This window comes from Dasypus novemcinctus, chromosome 5 (assembly GCF_030445035.2).
Source record: "Dasypus novemcinctus isolate mDasNov1 chromosome 5, mDasNov1.1.hap2, whole genome shotgun sequence".
Taxonomy (NCBI): Eukaryota; Metazoa; Chordata; class Mammalia; order Cingulata; family Dasypodidae; genus Dasypus; species Dasypus novemcinctus.
The window spans coordinates 161479669-161502642 of NC_080677.1; the positions used below are offsets into that span (position 1 = coordinate 161479669).

At 56.5% G+C, this 22974-nt stretch overlaps 1 protein-coding gene and 1 pseudogene across 1 annotated transcript; one reads left to right on the forward strand and one right to left on the reverse strand.

Moving 5' to 3' along the window:
- Positions 1-2519: 2519 nt before the first annotated feature.
- On the reverse strand, positions 2520-4117 carry PTF1A (pancreas associated transcription factor 1a). The gene is made up of 2 exons (XM_004466379.3): positions 3376-4117; positions 2520-3067 (listed from the first exon to the last, which is right to left on the reverse strand). Exons 1-2 carry the CDS (start codon positions 4115-4117, stop codon positions 2865-2867), a joined length of 945 nt encoding a protein of 314 aa, XP_004466436.2. The 3' UTR covers positions 2520-2864.
- Positions 4118-17975: 13858 nt separating this feature from the next.
- The window catches only part of LOC101428058 (protein SET-like), a 45501-nt pseudogene continuing 40502 nt past the window's right edge, over positions 17976-22974 (forward strand).

Sequence of the window (22974 nt, forward strand, 5' to 3'; positions counted from 1 at the left end):
AGAGGGATGGGGGGGCTTTTACTGAAGAGAGGGCTGGCGCTCTGACAGCCAGCTGGTGGGCAGAGTGACCTGCAGTGGAGACCAGCAGGGCGGGCTGGAACTGAGGGTCTGTGTTTGAGGGGTGGGGTAAGGGGGGGGCTGAGGGCACCCCACCTAAAACCTCGGTTCTCAGAAGACTTTCTCCAACCCCCCCCCGTCCCCCCCCCCCCCAGTGCTCAGTTCCGTTCCCTCCAGCATTGCCAGCAGAGGAGTCTTCACCCTGAGAATTAGTTTAGCCTGCTCCCCAGTGGAGACCCTAAAAGGCACCGTGGATGGGTCTGGGGCTCCTTTATCATGCTAAAGGGACAAGGGCAGCCAGGGCCAGCTTCAAGCTCCCCTGTCCCCAGTGGTCCCAGGCTGCGCTTAGGCGCAGGGGCTGCTGGGTTTTCAGAAGAGCAGGGCTGGCCACAGGCTCTCCAGAGCGGTCCAGGAGTGTGGCTCACTCACCTCTCTTCATACGCAGTTGTTTTGTTTGCTGACGTTGGAGGAAGAGTGTGGTCTTGGACCGCTGAACACTGTCACTCCAAGTACCCCCCACACTGTCCTTCCAGCGCCAGCAGCTGCAGGCCAGGGCAGCCCCGGGCCACAGGCTCTCCAGCCTGGTGTGGCCCCGAGGACAGCCATGCCTGCCCTCGGTGCAACTCGGCCATCCGGTTGCCAAAGGCCACTCTGAAATGATACGTTTGTTTTGCTTTTACTGCCCCATTTTTTTTTTTAAGAAAAAAGAACTGATACACTAGAATGAATGGATTATGAGTAAATAAAAAGGAGCTGTCAGTCCCTTTGAAGGTCGTGTGTAAAGGGACTTGCCAAGACAGGACAGAAGAGTGACAAGATAGAGACCCTGGTGTTTCCCAGCCCAGCTCGCCTCTTCCGCTTCATCTGCACCGCACTAAAGATGTGTGCAAGCATTGAATCCCAGAGAGAGTGGCCCGCAAAATCAAAGGTGCCACATCACAATGCTCGTAGTGTTTTGACTGGGGCCGGCCACATGACCAAATCCAAATGAAAGGCAGGTCTACGCAGCCAGGGAAAACGATACGATTCTTCCATAACTTAGAGTGAAGTTACAGTCTGCCTCACATTTGACTTTCTAATGAGTGTGATGAGATTACATGCCTGATAGATGCGCTTGTGCAAAAGCCACTTTCGTGTTTAATGAGGCCCTAATACGGGACAAAATCGAATTATTTTCTCTCGTTTTCCGACTCGGTCTCCAGTATGAAATCTCCATCTTTTAGGGGGAGAGGCGGGGAGAGGTCGCGAAGGCGGATAGGGGCGGAAGGGTCCACGGCCAAGGACCTTGCAGGAGCTCCGCGCCCCGCAGTCTGTGTGTCTGGCCGGGTCGCGCTGCGGGGTCGGGCGCGGGGCCTCGCTTTAATTGCTCTTGGACGGCATCCATGCACCCGCGGTGCGCGGGGAACCCCTCAGTGGGCCTGAATCTGGGTTAAAGCAATTAGCATGCTGCCGACACACTGCCCTGCGGCAGAGCGGTGGGTTTTGGGGGGCGACTCGGCATCGTACCCAGGCGGACCCGGCCTCCTTCCCGCCGCGGAGCAGCACCTCCCCTTGGTCAGGTTCAGCCGCAGGGAGCGCACCTGCCGCGCGGCGTTCGAGCGCGCACCCGGGCGCTGGCGGGCAGGTGAGGGCGCCCCGGGGGCTGGGGAGCCGCGCTGTCCGGGTGGCAGCAGGGCCCGGGCTTCGGAGACCTCGTGGCCGAGCGGAGTCGGGGGCGCCCTTGCGCCTCTCCCCGTCGCTAGGGGGCGTCCCTGAGCCCCCTGCCCCAGGCTCGCCTTCTCCAAGGCCGCTCGCCGAGGAGACCCAGATTCTGCTGGAAGCCAAAGGAAACCAGTTTTAGAACTAACTCAATTGCCGACGTGGCGGGGGTCCGGGCCGACCCCTTCAGGCCTTAATTAAAGACCCTGGATTTTGCTGGGAGGCATCTGAGTGGTCTCCCAGGCCTCGGCCCCCTCGCCCGCCCCATCTTCTTTGAGAAGGCCCCGTCCGAGTTCCAAGTACCTGCTGCTCCAACTACCCAAAGTTTGAGTCACGGAGAGGCGCAAGCAAAATCAACCCTCCCTTCCAGCTGGTGGAAGTGGAAAGGCGCCTGCCCCTGGCCAGCCCAGAAACCAGCCCCCTGCTCCCACCTGACAGCGCTGTGCCCCGGTACCCTGTGGCTAGGCTGGGTGCGGGGCCTTGGGTAATTCAGACAGGGTGCCCGGGCCTCAGCCTTCTTGGCTGGAAGATGGGACCCGTGCACACTTCCCGAGTTAGGGGGCAGGCCCTGCGGATGCAAGACGGCCCAAAGCGCCCCCACCAGCCCCTTTCAGGAGAAACCGAACTAAAGAGTGTTTTCTTCCTGGACAGCTACCATGCCCAGTCTCTGAGATAATTTTTTGAAAGTAAGTTCATTCTTCTTTCTGAAGACATCGCTACCTCCCATCATGTACTGAACAAATAACTTTTAGAAAAAGGTGTAGATAGCATTTATTAACAACGCTTAGAAATAAACCATATCTGGTAATAAATTAGCATGGGGTTTCGGCCAGCGTCCTTCTGACAACGCAGAGTTCTGCCAACGCAGAGTTCTGCCAACGGCGCTGTGGGAATCATGGGCTATTGCATATTTTTAGAAAATCAGGATAAATTACATAAATTATATATTTAGAAGGAGATACTCATTTCATTAGCTCAACAGGATAATAAATAGATAAATAAACAGTTGATTGCCATTAGAACGTTTGATCTGAAATTCCCTCTCCACGGTGGGGGTTTCCGCGTGGACAGGCGCAGAGCACTAAGCGCCCTGGCGCGGCGGGCACTGCTCAGGATACAAACTCGAAGGGCGGCTCGTTCTCTCTGTTGTTGAAGGAAGATTTGCTGTTGAGTTTTCTGGGGTCCTCTGGGGTCCACACTTTGGCTGTTCGGATGATATTTTGTTCTTTGAGTTGTTTTTCATCAGTCCACGAGAGCGAGTGTCCCGCCAGGGGAGGGAGGCCGTAATCCGGGTCGCTCGGAGAGGGAGACCCTGGGGCGTGGGGAGAAGAAAGGACAGAAGGTGAACAAGCAGCCACGTTCCCCACGGATCCCGTCCTGGGCACCTCACCTGACCGGGCTTTTCAGGGTTATGCTAGAGCGACTCTCTTCCTCCACCCCTCCTGCCCCCAGCGCGCTCTCCCCGGGAACCCCAAGCGGCGGGGAAATCCGAGCTCGCGCCCAAGGGCGCCCTGCTGGATGGACCGTAGGTCCGTCCTTCGGTCTGCGCCTCCCATCCCCCGGGCCCTCCCGCACCTGCCAGGGTCTCCCCGGGGTTGCGCGGAGGGCGCGCGCACTTACGGGTGCCGCGATGGCAGATGATGACCTTGCAGGCCTGGCTGCCCGGGCTGTCCCCGCTCCGGCGCCCGCCGCCGCCGGGCCCCCCGCTGCCGCCCGCGCCGCCGCCCCCGCGCAAGGGCAGGTCGGCCTGCACCAGCTCGCTGAGGAAGTTGATGTAGCCGATGGCCAAGCGCAGCGTGTCCACTTTGGAGAGGCGCTTCTCGTAGGGCAGCGTGGGAATGTGCGAGCGCAGCCCCTCGAAGGCGTCGTTGATGGACTGCATGCGCCGCCGTTCCCGCACGTTGGCCGCCTGCCGCAGCTGCTGCAGCTCCGCCTCGGAGCGCACCCGGCGCCGCCGCCGCGCCGCCGCGCCCAGGCCCCGCAGGCGCGCTCCCGGGGACAGCGCGGCCGCCGCGGCGCACGGCCAGGCCAGGCCGGCGGGCGAGCCGGGCGACGCGGGGAGGCCGCCGGGGGGCGCGGCCGCCCCGTAGCAGGGGCCGGCGCCGCGCGGGTCACCGGGATCCCCCGACGGCGGCGCGCCGGGCGCGGGCGGCAGCAGCAGGCACGCCCCGTCGCGGGCGCAGTATTCGTGCAGCTGGCGGCTGAGGAAGTCCACCTCGGCCTCCTCGGCGGCCAGCAGCTCGTCGCCGTCCTCCAGGGGGTCCCGGGAGGACTGATCGGTGAAGAAGTCCTCGTCGTCGAAGTAGGGCGACGGAAAGGCGTCTAGGCCCCCGGGGAAGTGCTCGAGCAGCACCGCGTCCATGCTCCCGGCCGCCGCGGGCCCCAGGGGAGGCCCTCGCCCCGGCTTTGGCACCTCGCGCCCGCCCGGGCGCCCGCGCTGGAGGAGCGGAGACGCCCGGGTCCCGCCCGCCCTCCTGGGGTGCGGCGGCCGCTGCGCTCCTGCAGCCCCGCGCTGCGCAGGGAGGGCTGTGGCGACTCGCCGGAGCGGAGGGCCGGCACGCGAGGACTTTTATAACGACAACCACAGGCGCGTGCCAGGGGCGCGCCGCGCCAGCCAATCACCGGCGGGTGTCGCGGGCGGGAGGAGGGGGGCGTCTGCCCGGCGGGCCGTGGGGGGGCGGGGGGAGGCGTGTGCGCAGTTCTCCCTTTGGGAGGCCCGGGGCGCAGAGGAGGCGGGACCGCGCGGCCCCGGGCGCCTCCTCCCCTGCGCCCGCCCCTCCGCGCCCCTTCTGTACCTGCCCGCGTCGCTCCAGGGCCACCTGCGCCCGCCCTGGGCCTGGGGTGCAGACGTCCGGGCGCTCTCGGGTCCCCGCAGGTCGGGAAAACCGTCTGGGGAGATCCGCCGCCGCGTCCCCGGGTGCGCGTGGGACTCCGGCTGGGGTTCCACCCGGGCCAAGTGGCCGAGTGCGTGCGGCGGGGTTGGAAGGCGACCCGCCCGGCCCGGGCCTGCCCCGCGCCACCCGAGGGCGATGGGGAGACGCGAGCGGCTCGGCGCGGCACGTTTCTTCCGAGAGTCGGTGGGGACCCTCGGGGTCCCGGGCAGTGACACCCGACACAAAAAGAGGCAACTGGACAGTCTGCTCCGGAGGAGTCGGAGAGGGGGCACTCAAGGGCAGGGGCAGAACGAGGGCGGTCTTCGGAGCGCAGCCCCTCACCTTTCTGCCTGGCCGCCGGGAGACCCCCTGGATGAGTTCCCCCCTCCTCGACCTTTTCCAGAAAACGCAGCCCAAAAAAGCGTCCGCGCCCGGCCCCAGGACGCCGTTCGTGACGGACGGCGACGCGACAGGAATTCCTCGGTGTAAGGGCAACAAAAGAACTCGGAGAACTGCGCGGAGCTCGGAGGCGCAGCGGGCGGCGCCCAGCTTCCGCCCAGGCACCCATCGCAGCCGCCGGCCTCTGTGGCCTTCTCGGACCCACGTCCCCACGGAGGTTTCCCTGGGAACGTCCCTCGGGAACCCAGGCCCTGCCTCTTAAGAAGAGTGATTTCAACACCTTCCTTGGTTTTGAGCATTGCACCGTCTTTGATGTTTGAGACCCCAAAGTTAAAGCCAGCGGGTAGGCAGGCCCAGGTGCGCGCCCGGAAGCGCGAAGGCAGCCAGGCACTTTAAGCCGAGGGCCTCTGTTTCCCCAGCAGGTTCTCGTGGCACTTTCTTAGCCCGTCCCCTTCTCGCTCTGGTCATCATCCTTAAGTGGAGGAAAGGGGGTCAGGCCCTTGGGGACAGAACCTGGGCAGCACCTCCCTGCAGGTAGATTTACCTGTCTCACCTGTCCCCGTCACTGGCCTGCGTCCACGGGAATCAAGTGGAAACCCGCTCTGGGATCAGTCTGTGGACTTGCCAGAGCCACACATGGCCCGACTTGGGAGCCTTATCCAAAATGTTGATACCCAGTCACGACAGAGAAGGCAGGCCTGGAGCCTTCCTGGGCACCTCCCGAGAGGCCAGGCGCCTTCTCCCATGGCCGCGGGTGGCCTTGTCAGGGATTGTTGGGGTCGGGTGCACGTGCATACAGCTACGTTTTAAAATCAGTGCGATTTTAGCAATTACAGAAAATCATCTGACACGCTTTGGATCCGAATTTACCTCGGGTCCCCGGGAAGCTACTGGCAGGTCCCCTTGGAGGGACGCCTCGCGGGGCTCGGGCGGGCAGAGCCAGCGTGGAGGCCCGGGGCAGCTCCGGGGCGGCGGAGGCCCGAGCGCAGGAGCGAGAGAGAAGGCGGCCGCGGCCCGTCTGGGCCCTGCGGTCCCCTGGCCCCGCGGGCGCCTCGGGGCGTCCCTGCCCGCGTCGGCGGAGGGCTCGGGCTGCGCGAGCGCGCACACGCTCTGTTCTTAAGTAAGACATGATCGTTCTTTTCACTCATAAAAGAAGAAAGAATTCTCCGCTAATAAAGGGGCATTTTCTCCGGGTCACTGGAGGTCACCGCAGCGCGGACGGTTGCCCTCTGCCACTTGGACAGCCGCGACAAGTTGGGTGAGGAGGAGGTGCTCGTCCCCGCCCTGCCCTGCGCCCTCCGCGGACCCCCGTGGAGACGACCTGGACCCCGGCTCCTGGGAGAGGCGCAGAGCAAGCCTCGCCCCCGCCGCTGGACGCCCCCCTCGCCCCGGCCCTGGCCTTGGTAGGAAAGCTGCCTCGTCTAGCCTCACACCCCAGGCTCCAGGGCGGCAGTGGGGGGGCTCTTGATTCAAGTGTTTTTCCAGCCTTTTATTGGGCTCAGAGCCACCCGCTGTCCCCGGGGCGTGGAGGGCCCCCTACCTTCCCCGATGCCTGGTTCCACCTCCTGGGTTCTCGATTCCAGAACTCCCGCAAGGGCCACGGCTCCTGTTCCCCTCCCCTCTTCTTTCTCCTCCTCTCTCTCTCGGCTTTTCTCTCCCGCCCTCCATTCTGTCTCTCCCTCCTTTACTCTTCCCCCCCTTCCTCCCTCTCGCCTTCCCGCTGTCCCCCTCTCTTTCCATCCTCCCACTCTCCCTCCCACCCTCTCCCTGGCTCCTGTCCCCCGCCTTCCGAGTTCTCTTGGAGTCGCAAGGACCTGAACACTTGTTCACTGACTTCCCATCAAACGCTCCTGGCTTCTGCGAGCACCCACTGGAGGGCTGGGGCCCAGGGCCCTGGATCTTCCTCAGACTGACTTGGGGCAGAGAACACCAAGGAAGAGCATCTCGGCTCCCCCTCTCCCAGGGCTGGGCACCTGTCCAGTGTCCTCCCTGCTGGAGCCTCAGCTCCACGGTATCCCGCCCCCCTGCTTAGCGCCGGCAAGCAGGGGCTGGAGGGCGGCTCGTGGTCTGTCCAGTCGCCTGGCTCCCTGTTAATTCCTCATGACCCCAACTGCCCCCACCTGCACCTTATAAACAGAGCATGACATCAGGTGGATCGTTTATCCTCCCCTGGGCCAGCTTCCCTTTCTTTGCCATTTCCCCCATCTCCTCTTCCCCCACTTGACTGCTTGGGACCTGCATCAACTCATCTTCAATCTTGTGCCTTTTGAAAGGATTTAAAAGATCAAATCAGAGGTTAGTGCTGAAAGGGCTCTGAGGCCCAGAGAAGTTCAGTGACTTGCCAGAGGTCACACAGCAGGTTGCTGTTGGCTCCAGTTCTCCTCCACCCAGTGCTGAGGTTTTGTGTAGATGTGCCACGTCGCCAACCCAGCCCTGCACCAATGACCCCCTCCTGGCCACCCCTACTCCCCAGAGTCCGGGCTCCTCTGCGTGCACCACAGCGCCTCCTGATGTCGGGATGCGGTACAGCGACAGAAGGAAGAGTTCAGGGGTGCAATTTCTGGCATAAGATGAAGAGTGTGAAATTACATATGGGCTCGTGGGGCTTTCTCGGGACCCCAATGTCATACTTCTTAGATCCTGGGTGACGGTCCCAGCTGGGAGGCTCACTCTGGTCATGTGACATTTCATCCCGTCCTGGAAAAGACTGGTCTCCACGAAGCAAAGCCCGTGTGCTCCCTGTACCTCGTCGCCAGCTCTCCTTTCCCCCAGCCGGTAAGCTCGTTGGTGTGGCTGGAAGAGCATGGAAGGAATTATCCTAATGCCAGCAAAGATGGAAATGACTATCTGGGTATGTTTGCCACGTGTCCTTCCGCTCTGGCAAGCAGAGAGGTCTTCTTACTCCAGCAGGTGCAGCGGCCTTCGGTGGAGGGCGCTTAGCGCCAGGCCTGGCCGCCCCGGGTCCCGCGGGCACCGCCTCTCCTCTTCTGGCCCCTTTGCCTCTACAGTCGGCATAATCGATTTAATATGATTTTCGCGTGGAGAACTGTCTGATAAATCGCGTAGGCATTTTTATTGTTTGTACGTGGAAACAGATTCAGAAGGCTTCTGCAACTCACCTGGAGTGAAACAGACCCCAGAGCCGTGAGTGGAAATAAGTGGATTTCCAGCCTAAGACCATGGGAGAGCCGGCTTCATTTGCTGGGTTCCCTATTAGGCTCTCTCCACTGTAAGGCTACTCAGGCCCCCTTTCCAAAAGAAAAAAACAAGCTGGACCATGGCCCTTTAGGGAGTAGGGGCGAGGGGTGAGGGGACACCTTGCAACATGGGAAAAATCCAAAGGCTGGTCCCCAGCCTCTTCCTTCCTCCTTTCCATTCCCCGTCGTTAAACATTAACCTTTACAGGGGAAAACACCAAAATGCTGATATAATTATCCAAACAAGCGTTTTCGCCCGTGCCAAGGTTTATTTGATGAATAGCAAAGCTTCTGAGCTCTGTCCTTGTCTTGTTATGCTAAGAGGTGTTGGAACTGTACTCATGAGAAAACCGTCCCTCATCTTTACCAGACTTTGGCTTCTGGGCCCCCATAGTGAGCAGTGAAAAGGAGAAAAAGGAATTTAATGGTAACGGGCGCTTTGTTTCTTAGGCAGTTTTTTCCCCCTCTTCTTAATGCTGTATGTGATTTTCAGCTTGTTTCCCCCCCATAAGGCCTAAAGTGAATTATGGTGTCTTCCTATAATGGAATATTCTGCAGCCATAGTAAAAAATGAGAATGCTTTTGATGTAGTGATGTGCAGTGATCTCCAAGAGCCGTTGTTAAGTGAAAGAAGTGAGCATGGCTAGCATTCTCCCACTTACATAGAAGAAGAGGACGGTGAATTTATGTGGGCGCATTTGTTTGTGTAGGCATAAAATATGTCTAGATGGATAAATAAGAAGCCAATGACACAGATTGCATTGAGAAAGGAACTGAGTGGCTAGTGGGTAGAATTTTTCATTGCATGATCCTTTGCCCCTTTTGATTTTTAAATCATGTGGAACATATGATGTATGCAGGGGGAAAAAAACAAAATAAATTAATGAGCTTATTTTTTAAAAAGAATGTTGTTTATGATCGCTTCATACTGGCCCTAGAGGAACCCCCCACCCAAAGAGCCTGAATACTAGCTTGTGTCTTCTTCCAGAGCCTGCAAGAACCTTCAGACATATGGACCAGTGCAGGTGGACAGGATGTCATACACAGGGTGCTCTGAGCCCCAAGGAAGCCCTTACTGAAACTTCTAAGCCATACATCCAGTGCAGTCGAAATGGAATGACATTTGATGAAATGTTGTTGCAATGCTAATTCAGTGTCTCCAGCTTCACCAAGATCAGCCCTTACATCCCCATTCCAAATTTCAGGATCCCATTCCTTGCAATCAGTGTTAAGAGCTGACACCCTACGAGGTTTAGCATTCAATTTGTGTTGTAATTCAGCCACCCCAGGATGAAACTTTGAATCTGGTTTTCAGAAATCTCAGCTCTGCTGCTAAAGGAGATAAGAAATTCCTTCAAGGCAGACACAGAAACTTTCAAGTCATTTATGTGGCATTTGACCTGGGAATTTGAAGCCCTCAGCACACCCTTTTCTTTTTTCATTTTTTCCAGTGCATTTAGGAACAAGCAGCTAATCTCATTAAAGTCATTAATTTGACGTAAATATTCTAAGGTATCAAATACAGTGTCATGCAGAACTTTGCCTCTTATACATATTTGATTAGGAATACCCAATGGCAATATTTAGTATGTCTCCATTACCACATCATGCCATTGGCTATGCTTGATTATTGGAAACTGAGTCATTGGTGCTTTTTAATCTAATCATATTAAAGAACCAGTTCCCCAAACCCTAGAACCAACTGGAAAACCCATCTTTAATTCTCTGTTCCTCTAGACCCCACTCCTGGTACCAAAGTCCATATTGACCAACATGAAATCAATGTCAGACGAAACTTACAGGGATTCAACAACAGAAAGGGAACTCAAAATCACTAAGTACTCACTAAAACCGTGACATTTGTGCATTGTCCAAAGACACATCATCTAAAGGGAAATTCTACTAACGCCATGGTCCATTTTCTTCCACGTATTTGTAATTTTGCATTTTGTACTTTTCGCTGGACAATCTCTTGTCAGATTTTTCCCAGCTCTTTACTGATACATGTTCATCTTTTGGCCTGTCATGGGGTCATTTCACTTTCACTTGGGCACCACTTACTTCTGGGAACTCAAAGCCCATGCATCCTGCATTTTTAATACTGTCTTTGCATTCTTGCCTTTACACTTGCTTGGTAAGGCCATGATTTTGATACCATCAGAAATTTTCTAGCTCTCACCAATAATGCATTTGCTTTCACATATCAGTGGCCCTGATGATGTTGCAATGGCATTGTTTTTTCTTGTTCTCTTAAAATCCTGGCTGGACCACTTTTGCCCCAATCCAGGTTCTTCTGTGCTTAAGGAAGTTTATGCCTGACCACGCCTGGGTCAAGCAGGGGAAGGGCATGGTTAGTCAAGAAGCATCAGGTATTGGGGAAAGCTGCCTAGACACGTGGGCACGAAGATTGCATGTTTGTGCTTTCCAAGAAAGAAGCACCCTGTGTGTTCCCTGGGTTAGCCACCCTCACATCCGCTGAGATTGGAAGCCACTGGGGGTTTGAGCCTATTTTTGCCACATCTGTGTACTCCACTTTTCCCTTTCGTTCACTGGCATCTCCCCGGAGAGGCTGGATACACGCACAGTGGTCACAAGTGCGGGTGCATCTGCCACGTACCATGGCCGAACAGTGTGCACAAGTTACCTGCCCTTTCTCCACCCAGCTGTGCACACACAGGAAGCAGGTGCACTGCCGCCACCGTGAGACGAGGAGGGAGGCCCTTCCTTATGGCTGGCAGCTGTTGGGGTTCCTTGGCCCACCTCCCCTCTCCACCTCCCCCATCCATGGCTCTGGTCTCCTGCCTGTCTGTGCCATTACATTGGATGAGGGCCCTCGCTAACCCAGCATGACCCCGTCTTAACTAAGAACATCTCCAGAGCTCCTTCTCCATGTTAATAAGGTCACAGTCCCAGGACCAAGGGTTGGACCTGAACACGCCTTTTTGGGGGGACACCATTCAACATGCCATCAGCGGCAGGTATTTACAGCCTCTCTTAGGTGAACAAGGAGGTTATTTCCAAACCTGGGAGTTAGGTTTTCCTAATGAGGCCCCTGTCATTAGACTTACCGTTTCCCTGGGCCTGTGACTTCTGGATCCTTATCTTTTTTTCTTTTTAAAGATTTATTTATTTCTCACCCCTGCCCTCCCCTCTCCCCTCCCGTTGTCTGCTCTCTGTGTCCATTTGCTGTGTGTTCTTCTGTGTCCACTTGTATTCACATCAGCGGCACCGGGAATCTGTGTCTCTTTTTGTTGCATCATCTTGCTGCATCAGCTCTCTGTGTGTGCGGCACCACTCCTGGGCGGGCTGCACTTTCCTCACGCGGGGCGTCTCAATGCGGGGCACACTCCTTGTGCGAGGGGCTCCCTATGCAGGGAGTGCTGCGCGTGGGCCAGCTGCATACGGGTCAGGAGGCCCTGGGTTTGAACCCTGGACCTCCCGTGTGGTAGGCGGATGCTCTATCGGTTGAGCCACGTCTGCTTCCCTGGATCCTTATTTCTAAAATAAAGGCTCCACAAGCTCATTGTCATAATTTTCCAGTTTGCACCAACATTTATGTGCTGCTCTTGAAAAGCTACAGAAGACTGTATTCCAGGTCCCCTGATCTACTACCTGGAAACCTGGCGCCACGATTGGGTTTGGGTCCTGGGCTGCGGTCACCCCTCGGGCTGAAGTGTGGTTTGCTGGCCTGGCGAGGGGAGCGGCCGCGGCAGGCCAAGCCGCTGCCCCCATAATAGGGTGGCTGGTCGGACTCACCGCCACCCCTGAAGGAAGCTCGGCATGGGCGCAGAGTGCCCTCGGGTCTCCCCTTCTCGGCAGCCATGCTTCCGCGGCCGCCCCTCCTCCCGGATGGCGCCACACGATGCCTGTGGGGCGGCACCCTTCTTCTTCTTTCTCCCTGCGCAGGCGCAGGGCGGAAAATTCCAGTCTGCCCTTTTCCCCTCCCCGGACAGCAGCAACAGCCAGGCGTGGGCGGAGAAATCCAGTCTGCCCTTTCCCCTCCCCCGACAGCAGCAACAGCCAGGCGTGGGCGGAAAAATCCAGTCTGCCCTCCACCCCAGCAACAGCAGCCACCAATCCCTAAACCCTGCCCCTTCCCCCAGCAACAGCGACAGCCAATCCCTAACCACCACCCCTCCCCCGTCCACTACCGCCCACTGACCTTTCGCCGGCAACCAATCAGAACAGGGCGTGGCTTCAACCAATCAGCCTTCCCCAGCCCCTATAAAACTGTTGCCTCTCCCTCAATAAAGTGGACTTGCGTGTTTACCTTGTCTCCGCGGTAGTTCTTCTGCCGTGCGCCCTCCAGTCCTGAGAGCCCCCGACAAGGGCCTGGCCTCCCTTGTCCCCAGTTCGTCGCCTGCTTCTCCGGGCGACCCCCTCGTCGCCGGCTTCGCCGGGCGACCCCGTCAGCCAAACCGCGCAACCCCTTGTGAGACCGATCCCTCGTCTGCTGCCGGACCGACCCCTCGTCCCAAGCGGGACCGACCCCTCGTCCAGAGCTGGACCGACCCCTCGTCCGCAGCCAGACCCCACCTCTACCGACCGAGCAAACCGTCGCACTGGGCCTGTGTTCACATTTGTGTTTAAGTTCCTGGTGGTGCCACACAAGCTCCTGTAATTGCCACGGACTAGGAAAAATACACAAATGTCACGACTGTGCCAAGAGAGGGCCAAATCATCCCACAGCATTGTAATTCTCTACCTGGAGCCTTGGGTGCCTGTATTAGAAATCAGCTTAAAAGTTAGTTGTCAAAATAGGTAGTTTCCTATGTAAATATCCCTGTATTTCCTATTTTCCTGTAATTGTTTGGACTGTACACCTTGCATTATTTCAGATACAGGTTCTGGCTTGTGTAACAAAGATCTAAAGAGAGTGCTTAAAAAAGTACACGCTGTGTCACTCTCATGTAAAATAGTCTGAGCACAAGCCAGGTGGCTAAGAGGTTGTGGGCCCAGCCTCCTTCTACCTGGCTGCCCATCTTCCCGAGATGTGGCTCTCACCCTTTGTCTAAGGTGCCCCAGCACCCACCAGCCAGCAAAAGAGGAAAAACACATGCCTGTGTTTTTAAGGATATGCCTTGGAAGTTATCCACACCGTGCTGCTCACATCCACTCGGCCTGAGCTACATCTAGCTGCAAGAGAAGCCGACAGCTTCTCCTAAAAGGAGAGGAAGATAGAGTGTGTGCACGTGTGTGTGTGAGATTCACTGTGCCTCGCACACCTTGCCCTGACATTTTTTGTGTAAGGACTCTGTGCATTATTGTGCATTTATATATTGTAAATGGCATGAAATAGGACTGTACTAAGATAGTGGGTACATTTTAAAACACTCATACGAAAGAAAAATTTTAAATATGAGTAAAAGTATTCCAGAAGTTTGTCATTTTTTCCTGTGCCCCAGGAGAACCTCTTGTTCACTTTGGGGCCTACTTGGTCTATGGAATGCCAAACAGTCAACCAAATTTTGGTTTTCATCATTATGTACTGTTATAAGCAAAGCAGAAATGGTGAGAAAATGCACAAACTCTCTTTTTAGGCCTGAATTTTATTGATCCACCCCTTCAAGAAGCCTGCACCGAGGCTCCGCTAGGCTGGAGTCCCGGGTGAAGTGCTGGGGACCCAGAGATGAACACGCTCCCCCGTGGGGCCCTCCACACGGGCTCGGGGCCCCACGGGCAAGGAACAGCTCACGAGGGGCCGGGGCAGGGACCCTGCAGACGAGGCCCACGGCCTCAGCAGGGTGCAAGAGCGAGGGCTTCGTGGCAGGGGAGCCAAGGGAGGCATGCAAATAGGAGGGGAAGCCGAGGCTGCCAGAGGCCAAGCACGTTTCCAACAGCCCAGAGGTGGGGGCGGTCCCTGGTTGGGGACCAAATCCCTGGGCCTGTTGGAGGCCCAGGCTCTGTGTCTTTGCAAATGCCTCTCTGGGTCTCCGCTCGCCTCCACCCCCAGCCCGTCCAGGCCTGCAGTGGCCTCCTGATGTCCACTCAGAGGCCCCGCGAGGCCCGTGTCCACAGAGGATACCAGCACAGCCAAATCAGCCTTCCTTTTGCCCTCTTCAGAGCAGGGTACTGATCTCAGCGGGACGCCGTGCAGGAAAACATCTGCTCCAGGCAGGTCCCAGCGGCCCACAGCCTGAAGGCAGTAGGCCCCTGGCAATCTATCAGCACTTTTGAACGGTAGCGCCATAAGCCACAGGAAGGGGTCTTTAAAACACAGCACTTGTGGCCTTATTGCAACCACTGGAGGCATTTGGGGTGTAGCTGGAGGTTTCCCCGTGGCCCCGGAATCTGGCCCCGAGTCACCCTTTGCCAGCCGTGGAATCCTCTTCCTGGATCTGCACACCACATGCTCCTGGTCCTTGGGTCCTACCACCCCTGGGTCAAACCCATTGTAAAAGCCCAAGGAGGAGCCGGGAAGAGATGCGGAGCCCCCCAAAGTGCTGAGGGCTGACGTGGAGGCAGAGCTGCCGAGGCGTCCCGTGAAGACACTGCCCTCCCCGGATCTGAAAGCAGGGGAGGCACTAAAGCCTGAGAGACTTAGGGGCACCTTTGCTCGTCAGCTGGACAGGTTAGGGCAGGGAGGAAGGGAAGTGGTCAACGGGGTGAATTACACTTTTCGGGTATAGTGGACTTACCAATATTCCACTAGAGGACTATTGTGACTAGTAATGGGAAAAATTGTAGCATTGATGTGGAGACAGTGGCCACGGTAGTTGCTGAGGGCAGGGAGAGGGAAGAAGAGATGAGATGTGGGGGCCTTTTCAGGACTTGGAGCTGTCCTAAATGATACTGCAGGGACAGATGCTGGACATTGTATATCCTGCCATACCCCACTGAATGGACTGGGGGAGAGGGTAAACCACAATGTAAACTATAACCCATGTGGTGCAGCAGCGCTCCAAGATGAATTCACCAAATGCAATGGATGTGCCACAACCACGAAAGAGGCTGTTGATGTGGGAGGAGTGGGGGGTGGGGTGGGGAGTATTTAGGAACCTCTTATATTTTTTAATGTAACTTTTTTTGTGATCTATATTTCTTCAAAAAATACAATTAAAAAATGATGGAGGGGTGGGGTATATGGGAACCTCTTATGTTTCTTAATGTAACATTTTGTGTGATCTATTAACTTTAAAAAAAGATAATTAAAAAAAAAAGTATGAGCTAACCCTGAAGTCTTCCCAGGTAGGCCGCTAGTAGGGAGACCTCGGGCATGCTGCCCCTTCCTCCAGGCAAATGCTGGGCCTGTGCTTCTCTGCTCTCGTCAGGGTGAGATGTGGCCCTACCCGTGTTTGGGTTGGCAAAAGCGAGAGGAAATGACATATGTCACTTCCGGGAGGAAGCTCTACAAGCCCCATGAACTCGTCTCCTCTGCTTCCCCCTTCTGTGACAGCTGTCGGGACACGACATCCGTCTGCTTGGGAGCTCGAGTTACTGTGACAAGCAGGGCCCCTGCCAACTTCGCAGGACAGACTCCCTGAGCTGGAAATAAACTTCTGTTGCTGCAGCATAACCCTGCCTATCTGCTAGAACTGTGCCGCTACACTTCGTGTCCTTCGCCTTGTGCCATTGTAGAAACACGCAACGAGTAAACTTGTGTGATGGTTCAAAGTCATTTGGCTTCAAGTAATGGAACCAGCTCGAGCTAGCGTAAACACTAAAAGGGAGGGGGATGGCATGGGATACAGGATGTCTCCTACAACCCCAAAGAGGAATATAGCTGGACTTCAGGAAAGTGGTGGTACTGAATGTGGTTGAGAGTGACGTTCTTCCCTAATGTCCATTCTTTCCACCATTTAGTAACAGAACCCCAGAAAGAAACATATATTTTCTAGTCACTTTCTAGCTCAGGGTTGCTCTGAAACTAACTTCTAACCAAAGAGATGTGGTTCCAACCTAGCGGTTGGAAAGCAGATGCAATGGTAGGAGATGAAGCAGCCATTTTGAACCATGAGTTGAAAGTGGCACATTGGGGATGGATGACTGGACAGAAGGAACCTGAGTCTCCCACCCCCTCCTAGGCCTGGAATAACCGTCCAGTTTTCTTTTTTGTGAAAGAGAAAAAATTTCTGTCTCACTGAAACCATTGTATTTTTCCACTCTTTTATAAAGCAACCTAACTTGTATCTTAATTACCATTCCATAGTATGGAACGATGCCTGGAAACGCTGTTGATCTTTCTTGTGCTTCTTTGCACTCCCCTCTGCATATCTGCTTCATTCTTTTCTTTTCCTACGCACCAGCTTCTCTGCTCTTCAGTCTTTGTAATAGAAAATGTAGCTGCCTCAGAGAAGTACCACGTTCACTCATGAACACTTATTCTATGTGAGAACTGTGATAAGTACAAGGGACAGGACATTAAGTAAAAGACAATCCCTTTTTTGTTTCATGGAGCTTAAAAGCTGGTGGGAATGGAGGGTAGAGGTAGAGATAAAAGTAAAACAGATTGATCCTTATGGAATTTGGAGAAATAAAAGAACTTTATTAAGGATGAAGAGAGATGATGAGGATGGAAAGGCAGAGATCCAGGAAGGCCTTATAAGCATGTTAAGCCTCGTCATCTAGACTGGCCATTTACAGTGTGGGTCAAAAGAGCTATTGGGGTGTGGGAAGAGAATATTAGAATTAATATCTGTATTCCTATGTCATCCTTTTAAAATGTGTGTTTCACGTACTCTTTATAATGTATCTAACTGCTTAGCACAACAGCACATGTCTATAATTGACCACTCATCAACTGATCAGGGAATGGAGAGTCATGGCAGGGCTGTAGGCAGGGGGTGGCATGGTCAGGTTTGCTGGTTAGAAAGGCATCTTCCGCTGTGGACGAGGGATGGGGGAAGCACGGTTAGAGGTGGGGGCCAGAGAGGAGCCAGGAGGCCTTGCAGAGCTGAAGGGGCTGAGGGAAAAGGGGGGCAGCACGGAGAGGACTCGGTGGTTGACTGGGCTTGGGGAAGAGCGAGGAGACGGGACCCAGGGTTCTGCTCTGGGCCTCAGGCTGACCGCGGGCTGTTCACCGTGATGTTAGGCAAGGTGAGGTCTGGAAAGGGTCTTAGGTTGGGACGTGTGGAAGTACCTGGTAGAAATGACCTCAAAGAATTTCAGTGGCAAAGCATGGGCCAGAATACTCTGTTTTGAGGACTGGGTAAAGGGGAGGAACAGAGACACTGATTTGGGACAAGAAATAAAGTTGTGAAGGCGATGAGAGGAGGACAGTTTTTTCTTTGTTTTTACTTTTTTTCACTTTGTAGGGCTTCTGTACCCCCATCCTCTCAGACTATCTTTCTCTTTATCCTTTTCACCGTCCCTCCTCCAATTTCTGTTACTTTAAGAAAATTACTCAATTCTTCTCATCCAAAGCTAATCCTAATAATAGACGATGTGCCTAAAAGTCATGGTGGTGATACACCTGCAGGGAGGAAAAGGGCGTTTCTGGTTAACATTCTACACAATAAGAAAATGACCCAGGCACCCTCTACCAGGGCGTCCCTTCCCACAAGCCCCCACCTTCTTGCCTGCCTCCTCGGCCCCTTCTAAAGTTGGCCCTGGAGATGGTTAGATACCACTTGGTCATTTTTTTCTTATTTTCTCAGCTAATAAACAGGGCAGTAAGTTTTCTTCTTGGCGTTGTGGCCATGTCAAGGCTGCGGAGGGCAGACCTGGGAAGGCAACTCCACCAGCGATCCCCTCCGTGCCAGAAAAAGTATTTCGAGGGGCTGAGCCCTTGGACGCACAGAGGAGCCCCGAGATGCCGCTTCTCGGCGGGGAGCGGGCCTTGGGGTGCGCAGAGGAGGCTGCCTGCCGGGCCCAGCACAGCCGGGAGCCCACGTGCGCCGCCCGGAAAGAGAGGCTGGGAGAGGATGGAGCCGTGGGAAGGTCACGGTAAGTCCTGGCAGGCCCCTGGGGGCCCAAGCAGCCACCTCGGGGGGCAAAATGCGCGTTCCCGGGCCCAGCCCTGCCGCCACGCAGAGGTCCCCGCTTCCCGTGACCTCCCTCCGCTCTCAGCCTTGAACCCGGCCGGGGCCTGGGCCTCCTCGGTCCCTCAGGTGACGCCCATAAAGGACGTGCCGCGCGCGCGGGGCCCCGCGGCCCTCCCTGCCGCCCCCTAGCCCCCCCACCCCAGGGCTGGCTGCTGTCGCCGCGGAGGAGAAAGAGAAGGGCGGGCGAGGGGTGGGGGAGCCAGGCTTCCCGCCCCCCGGCGCCGCGGAGGAGACACCTGCAGCACGGGCGGCCGCCGGCCCCGACACAAGGCGCTGGTACCTGAGTGCCTGACTTGTAATCGCCGTAAACTGCTCCTTTCAGGCCCTTTCAGAGCCGGAGCGCCGAGGTCACCGCGTCTACAAACGCCGCCGGGGCCGCCGCGCCCCGGGCCCGGGCGCCGGCCTCCAGCCGCCGAGCGCCGGCCGTGGGAATCCCAACACTTGCGCCGCGCCGGGGCCGGCGGGCGGGGCGGCGGGCAGGGACCACCCGGCCTCCCCCGCCCGCCTCCCCCCGGGGCCGGCGCGCGCTCGCAGACCGCGGGAGTGGAACGAATGGGCAGCCGCGGACGCCCGCAGGCGCCAAATGCCAAGGCGGGAGGGGACCCCGGGGACCCCGCCCCCCCCCACCCCGCGCGCCAAGGTAGGCGCCTGGGCCACCAGCGCCGCGCCCCCGCCCCAGCCCCTCTGCCCTGGGCGGCGGCCGTCGCGGGGTTCATCCTGCCGGGCTTGACCCGAGCGCAGCCGCAGGCCTGGCCCGGAGCGCGACACCCGCTCCAGCGGCCCCGGGGCCCCGCGCGCCAGCTGTCCGGGGGCCGGGCGAGGTTGGTGGGGTCGGACCTGTGGCCCGGCGAGTCGCCCGGGGACAGCGCGGTCAGCATGGTGCCGTTTGGAGGCAGCGGGGCGCGGGGGCCGCGGCCGGGGGGGGAGGGAGCGGCGGGCGGCGTGGGTCCCCACCCCAAGCCCGGCTTTGCGCCCTGGGCTGGCGCCCGCGGCGTCGAAACGCAGAGACGGACAAAGGGGCAGAGTGTCTGCTTTGGAGAGTCCAATGTTCCCCGGAGAACAGGGAGAGGGGAGAGTGACACACCGCGTGGGGACACCCACGCGCCAGGAGGCGGCCACTGTCTTTGCCAACCAGGCTGCCGGGCCCTGGGGACGCGGGAAGGGGAGAGCTGGCGGCGCCCGGGGACCCGAGGCCACCCGGGGCAGGCGGGCGATGGCGGGGGTGGCGCGGGAGGCAGGGACGGTGGGGGGCGGGAGCGCGGCTCGAGGCCGGTCCCCTGGCGCCGCGCGCCCCCCTCCCGGGGCCGCTGGGCACGGGGTTACCTGGGGAGCGAGCCTTTGTCGGCGCCGCTGGCTCCGGGCGGCCCCAGAACGAATTCAGCGCCTCCCTTGGCCGAGGGACGCTCGCGGCGGACGGGGCGGGGGCGGCGGGGGCGGCCTGTGGGCGCGGGAATAATCGGCCCTATTCTTGCGCGCCCACAAAACCCGCGGCGCGGCGAGCGGGGCACAGCGGCCGCCTGAATGGCTGTCTCAAAAGGCGACACCTGCAAGCGCGGCCGGTTGCAAATTGAATGGGGTCCCGCGCGGCGCCGCTCGTACCTGCGCCGCGAGGCGGAGGGTGGCGCGGGGCGGGGAGCGCGCGGCCCGGGCCGCCCGCGCTCCCGGCGACACGCTGCGGCGGCCGCTGCATGGGAATGTCGCCACTTGTGCGGCTCGCGGTCGGGAGGGGGTGAGCGGCCCTTTCAGGGACAGACACAATTAGGCAAAATGCTCAATGAACATTATAAATGATGTGCGATCGCTCTGCAGATTGCCTGGCAAATCAAATTATATGGTCGCTCGCGGCCCATTTCCATGTGCTTTTTAAAACGTAAACAGGTATTCGCCGATTAAAAAAAAAAATAAGTAAATAAAGGCCAACTCAGGGATTCCGGAAAATACGACCACAGCCTCGGTGCTGAATATTCACGCGTCGCCTTTGTTAGCGACCGACCTCACAATGGGCTTGGGGAGAGGGTGCTCTGGGACCAGACACATTTTTTACTGTCTTACATACTGCAGAGGAAGGCACCAGAAGTTTGCATTTATTACAACTCACAATTACAGTGGGACCCTCTTTTTTCCTTTTAAGATGAAAATTCTTCTCGTAATGAATGACTTGAAAGCTACAGTCATTCTAATCAGATGGAAGGAACATTCTAATCAGATGGAAGCGCGCCCGGGCGCGCTTGGGAAGGGATGGGGAGAGCCGCGCTCTACTTGCCGGCCAGCCGGGCACGGAGCTGGGGACGCCGGCTCCGCACCGTCCAGGCGCTGGGCCTCGAGCTCGGCCTCGCAGCCGCCACGTCGCCCACAGCCCTCCCAGCGGCCGGCGGCGCAGGGCGAGCGACTGGAAGCAGCGCCGGCCCCAGCGCGCGGGGCCCTGGAACCGCTCCCGCCCCGGCATCCGTAGGGAGAAGGGGCAACTGGAGGCGCCCGGGTCGCGCTGATCCCCGCCGAGATTCGAAGCTGAAACTGAGAAAGAGCAGAGTCGAGTCTGACTTCTAAAAAAAGGAAGCGTGTCCCTGCCAAGCTCCAGCCCATTTTCAATTTTCTGCTCTTTTGGTTTTCAGAAAATTGGGTCGGAGGGAGGGGCGCAGAGCTGGGGACCCTGGAGATGGTGGGAAAATATATGACTCTTGCTGAGCAGAGACCAGCAGGAGGAAGACTGGAAGGGTGGCTTTGCGGCGACTCGCCTGTGCCACTGTCTGTCTGTGTTGTCTTGGGAAAGTGGCTTAACCTCCCGGCCCAGTTTCCTAATCCGTCAATGCGGAGTGGTAACTCCAACCTGCAACCTGGCTTCTTCCCAGGACTTCATTACTTTAGTTGGGATAGGCGTTCTTTTTGACGGTTGTTGTTTGTTAGCCTCAAAGTCAAGAGCTGTGCAGGGATATAACAGACCCCAGGGAGCACAAGCTCTTGGACCACAGGCCTCAGATGATCAGAGTCCCTCCCCCTGTTTCACACTCTCCTTGCCGGGGACCAACTCCTTGATGGGACCGGAAGCCAGGAGGGCGCTCTATATCTTGCAGCCTCCAAAGCTCCTCCAAGAAGACTTCCCGGGCAAAGAGGGACTGGGCCACAGGGGAGTGGAGGAGTGGAGCCCCCCCCCCCTCTCTTTCTTTCTCTCTCTCTCTCTCTGCGTTTAAGAGGCAGGTCTCCAATGAACTGAACATTTTCACGTCTCCTTGTTAACTGCTTTTCCTGATGGTGCTACTGACCACTCCATGGAGAAGAGTTTATGTAGCGATGGATTGCTTAGGAAGGCACATTTCATTGAGAATGAACTTTTCTTTATTGCAATTCTAGGAGAGTTCCCGAAGGAAGAAGGTTCCGGCGGGCCGGGCGCGCTGGCCTTGGTGCTGAAGGTGGAGGGAGCGCCTCCCGAGGCGACCCCCCGGGAGTCATTGGTCATTAGCAGCTTCTAAGAGAAATGGGTTCACACACTTTTAATACCTCCTGCCCAGGTGTGCTTGTGTTTTGTGTTTTCACGTGTGTGTGTGTGTGTGTAAAGTAGGCATGTGAAAGCTGTTAGCACAGCCTTGGAACATGAACAGTGCCCAATAAATTTCAGTTAACTGGATGACTATTTTTAGAATTCCATTGATTTAATGGAATTTAATGTGGAAAAACCTTATTAAATAACAGTAATGGAATGTCTCCAAGGTGTCTGGGTTCTTTCTAGCTTCCTTTCCACCATTTAATTTAAACATGATTGTGGAAAAGTTTGGGCAGCGAGCCAAATTTGCCAAAGCCAGGAGCCCTTCGCCCATAACCCCTTCCATGATGGCATTTAGGACTTGCACTGCCTCTGTGCCCAGCACGGGGGCAACTCCAAGAAGCAAGTGGGTCAGAGTGGTATTGGAAATGTGCATCTGGCTTTAATTAATGAATACATTCTGAGGTCTCAGAGGAAACTCAGCTGGTGCTGGGTCAAGCCCGGTGATCAAGGCTTCTTGTGTGTCATTTGTCGGGAACATTTCCCTTGGGCCAAAGTGTGGCCCAAAGCCAAGGACCTGTCTGTTCCTCTGTCCACATTTCTGCCACATCATCTTGATTAATTAAAAATCAACTAATACCCTGCTTCATTCAAAATAGATATAAGGCAGCATATACAAATATGTACACCTTAACCAGATAAAAAAAATAAGCAAGAATATTTGGGTTAAAAGTAGGGAAATAAGGTGTCACTGAGATTAAGTTCTGTAGACTTGCTGGAGATAGTCTAAAATTCCTAGCTCCAAACTTCCCAGAAGCCAATGTAGAGACAATAAGTGTCATGGTTTGCAGTTTCTAAGAGAAGAGTAAACTGATTTCGCACAGAAGAACAACTATGTACATTGTGAGAAATCTCTTCACTGTGTCCCCATTCTTTTACAGTGACATAAAATGTCTTGAACTGCGACCTGATCAATATCTCTAAAGCAAAGCCCTTTGAGTTGGGTGGGCTTATTCCTGTTTGTGTCACTCAGTGTAGACCTACAAAATCCCCTTTGTCTGCCTAAGAATAAAGCTTCCGTGGAAAAGACTGCCAACCCATGCTTTAGTGGCAAGTTGAAGTTGAAGTTGAAGGCAAGTGGCAAGTTGGGGGCAAACCACGCTGGAAATCTGTACACCATCATTGTTGCAGTTTCTGAACCATTTATGAAAAGATGCTGGAGACCCAGCCTGGTATCTAAGGTAAGGTCAGTGACAGGGGCAGTCCTTGGGAAAGAGGAGGTGTTCCTT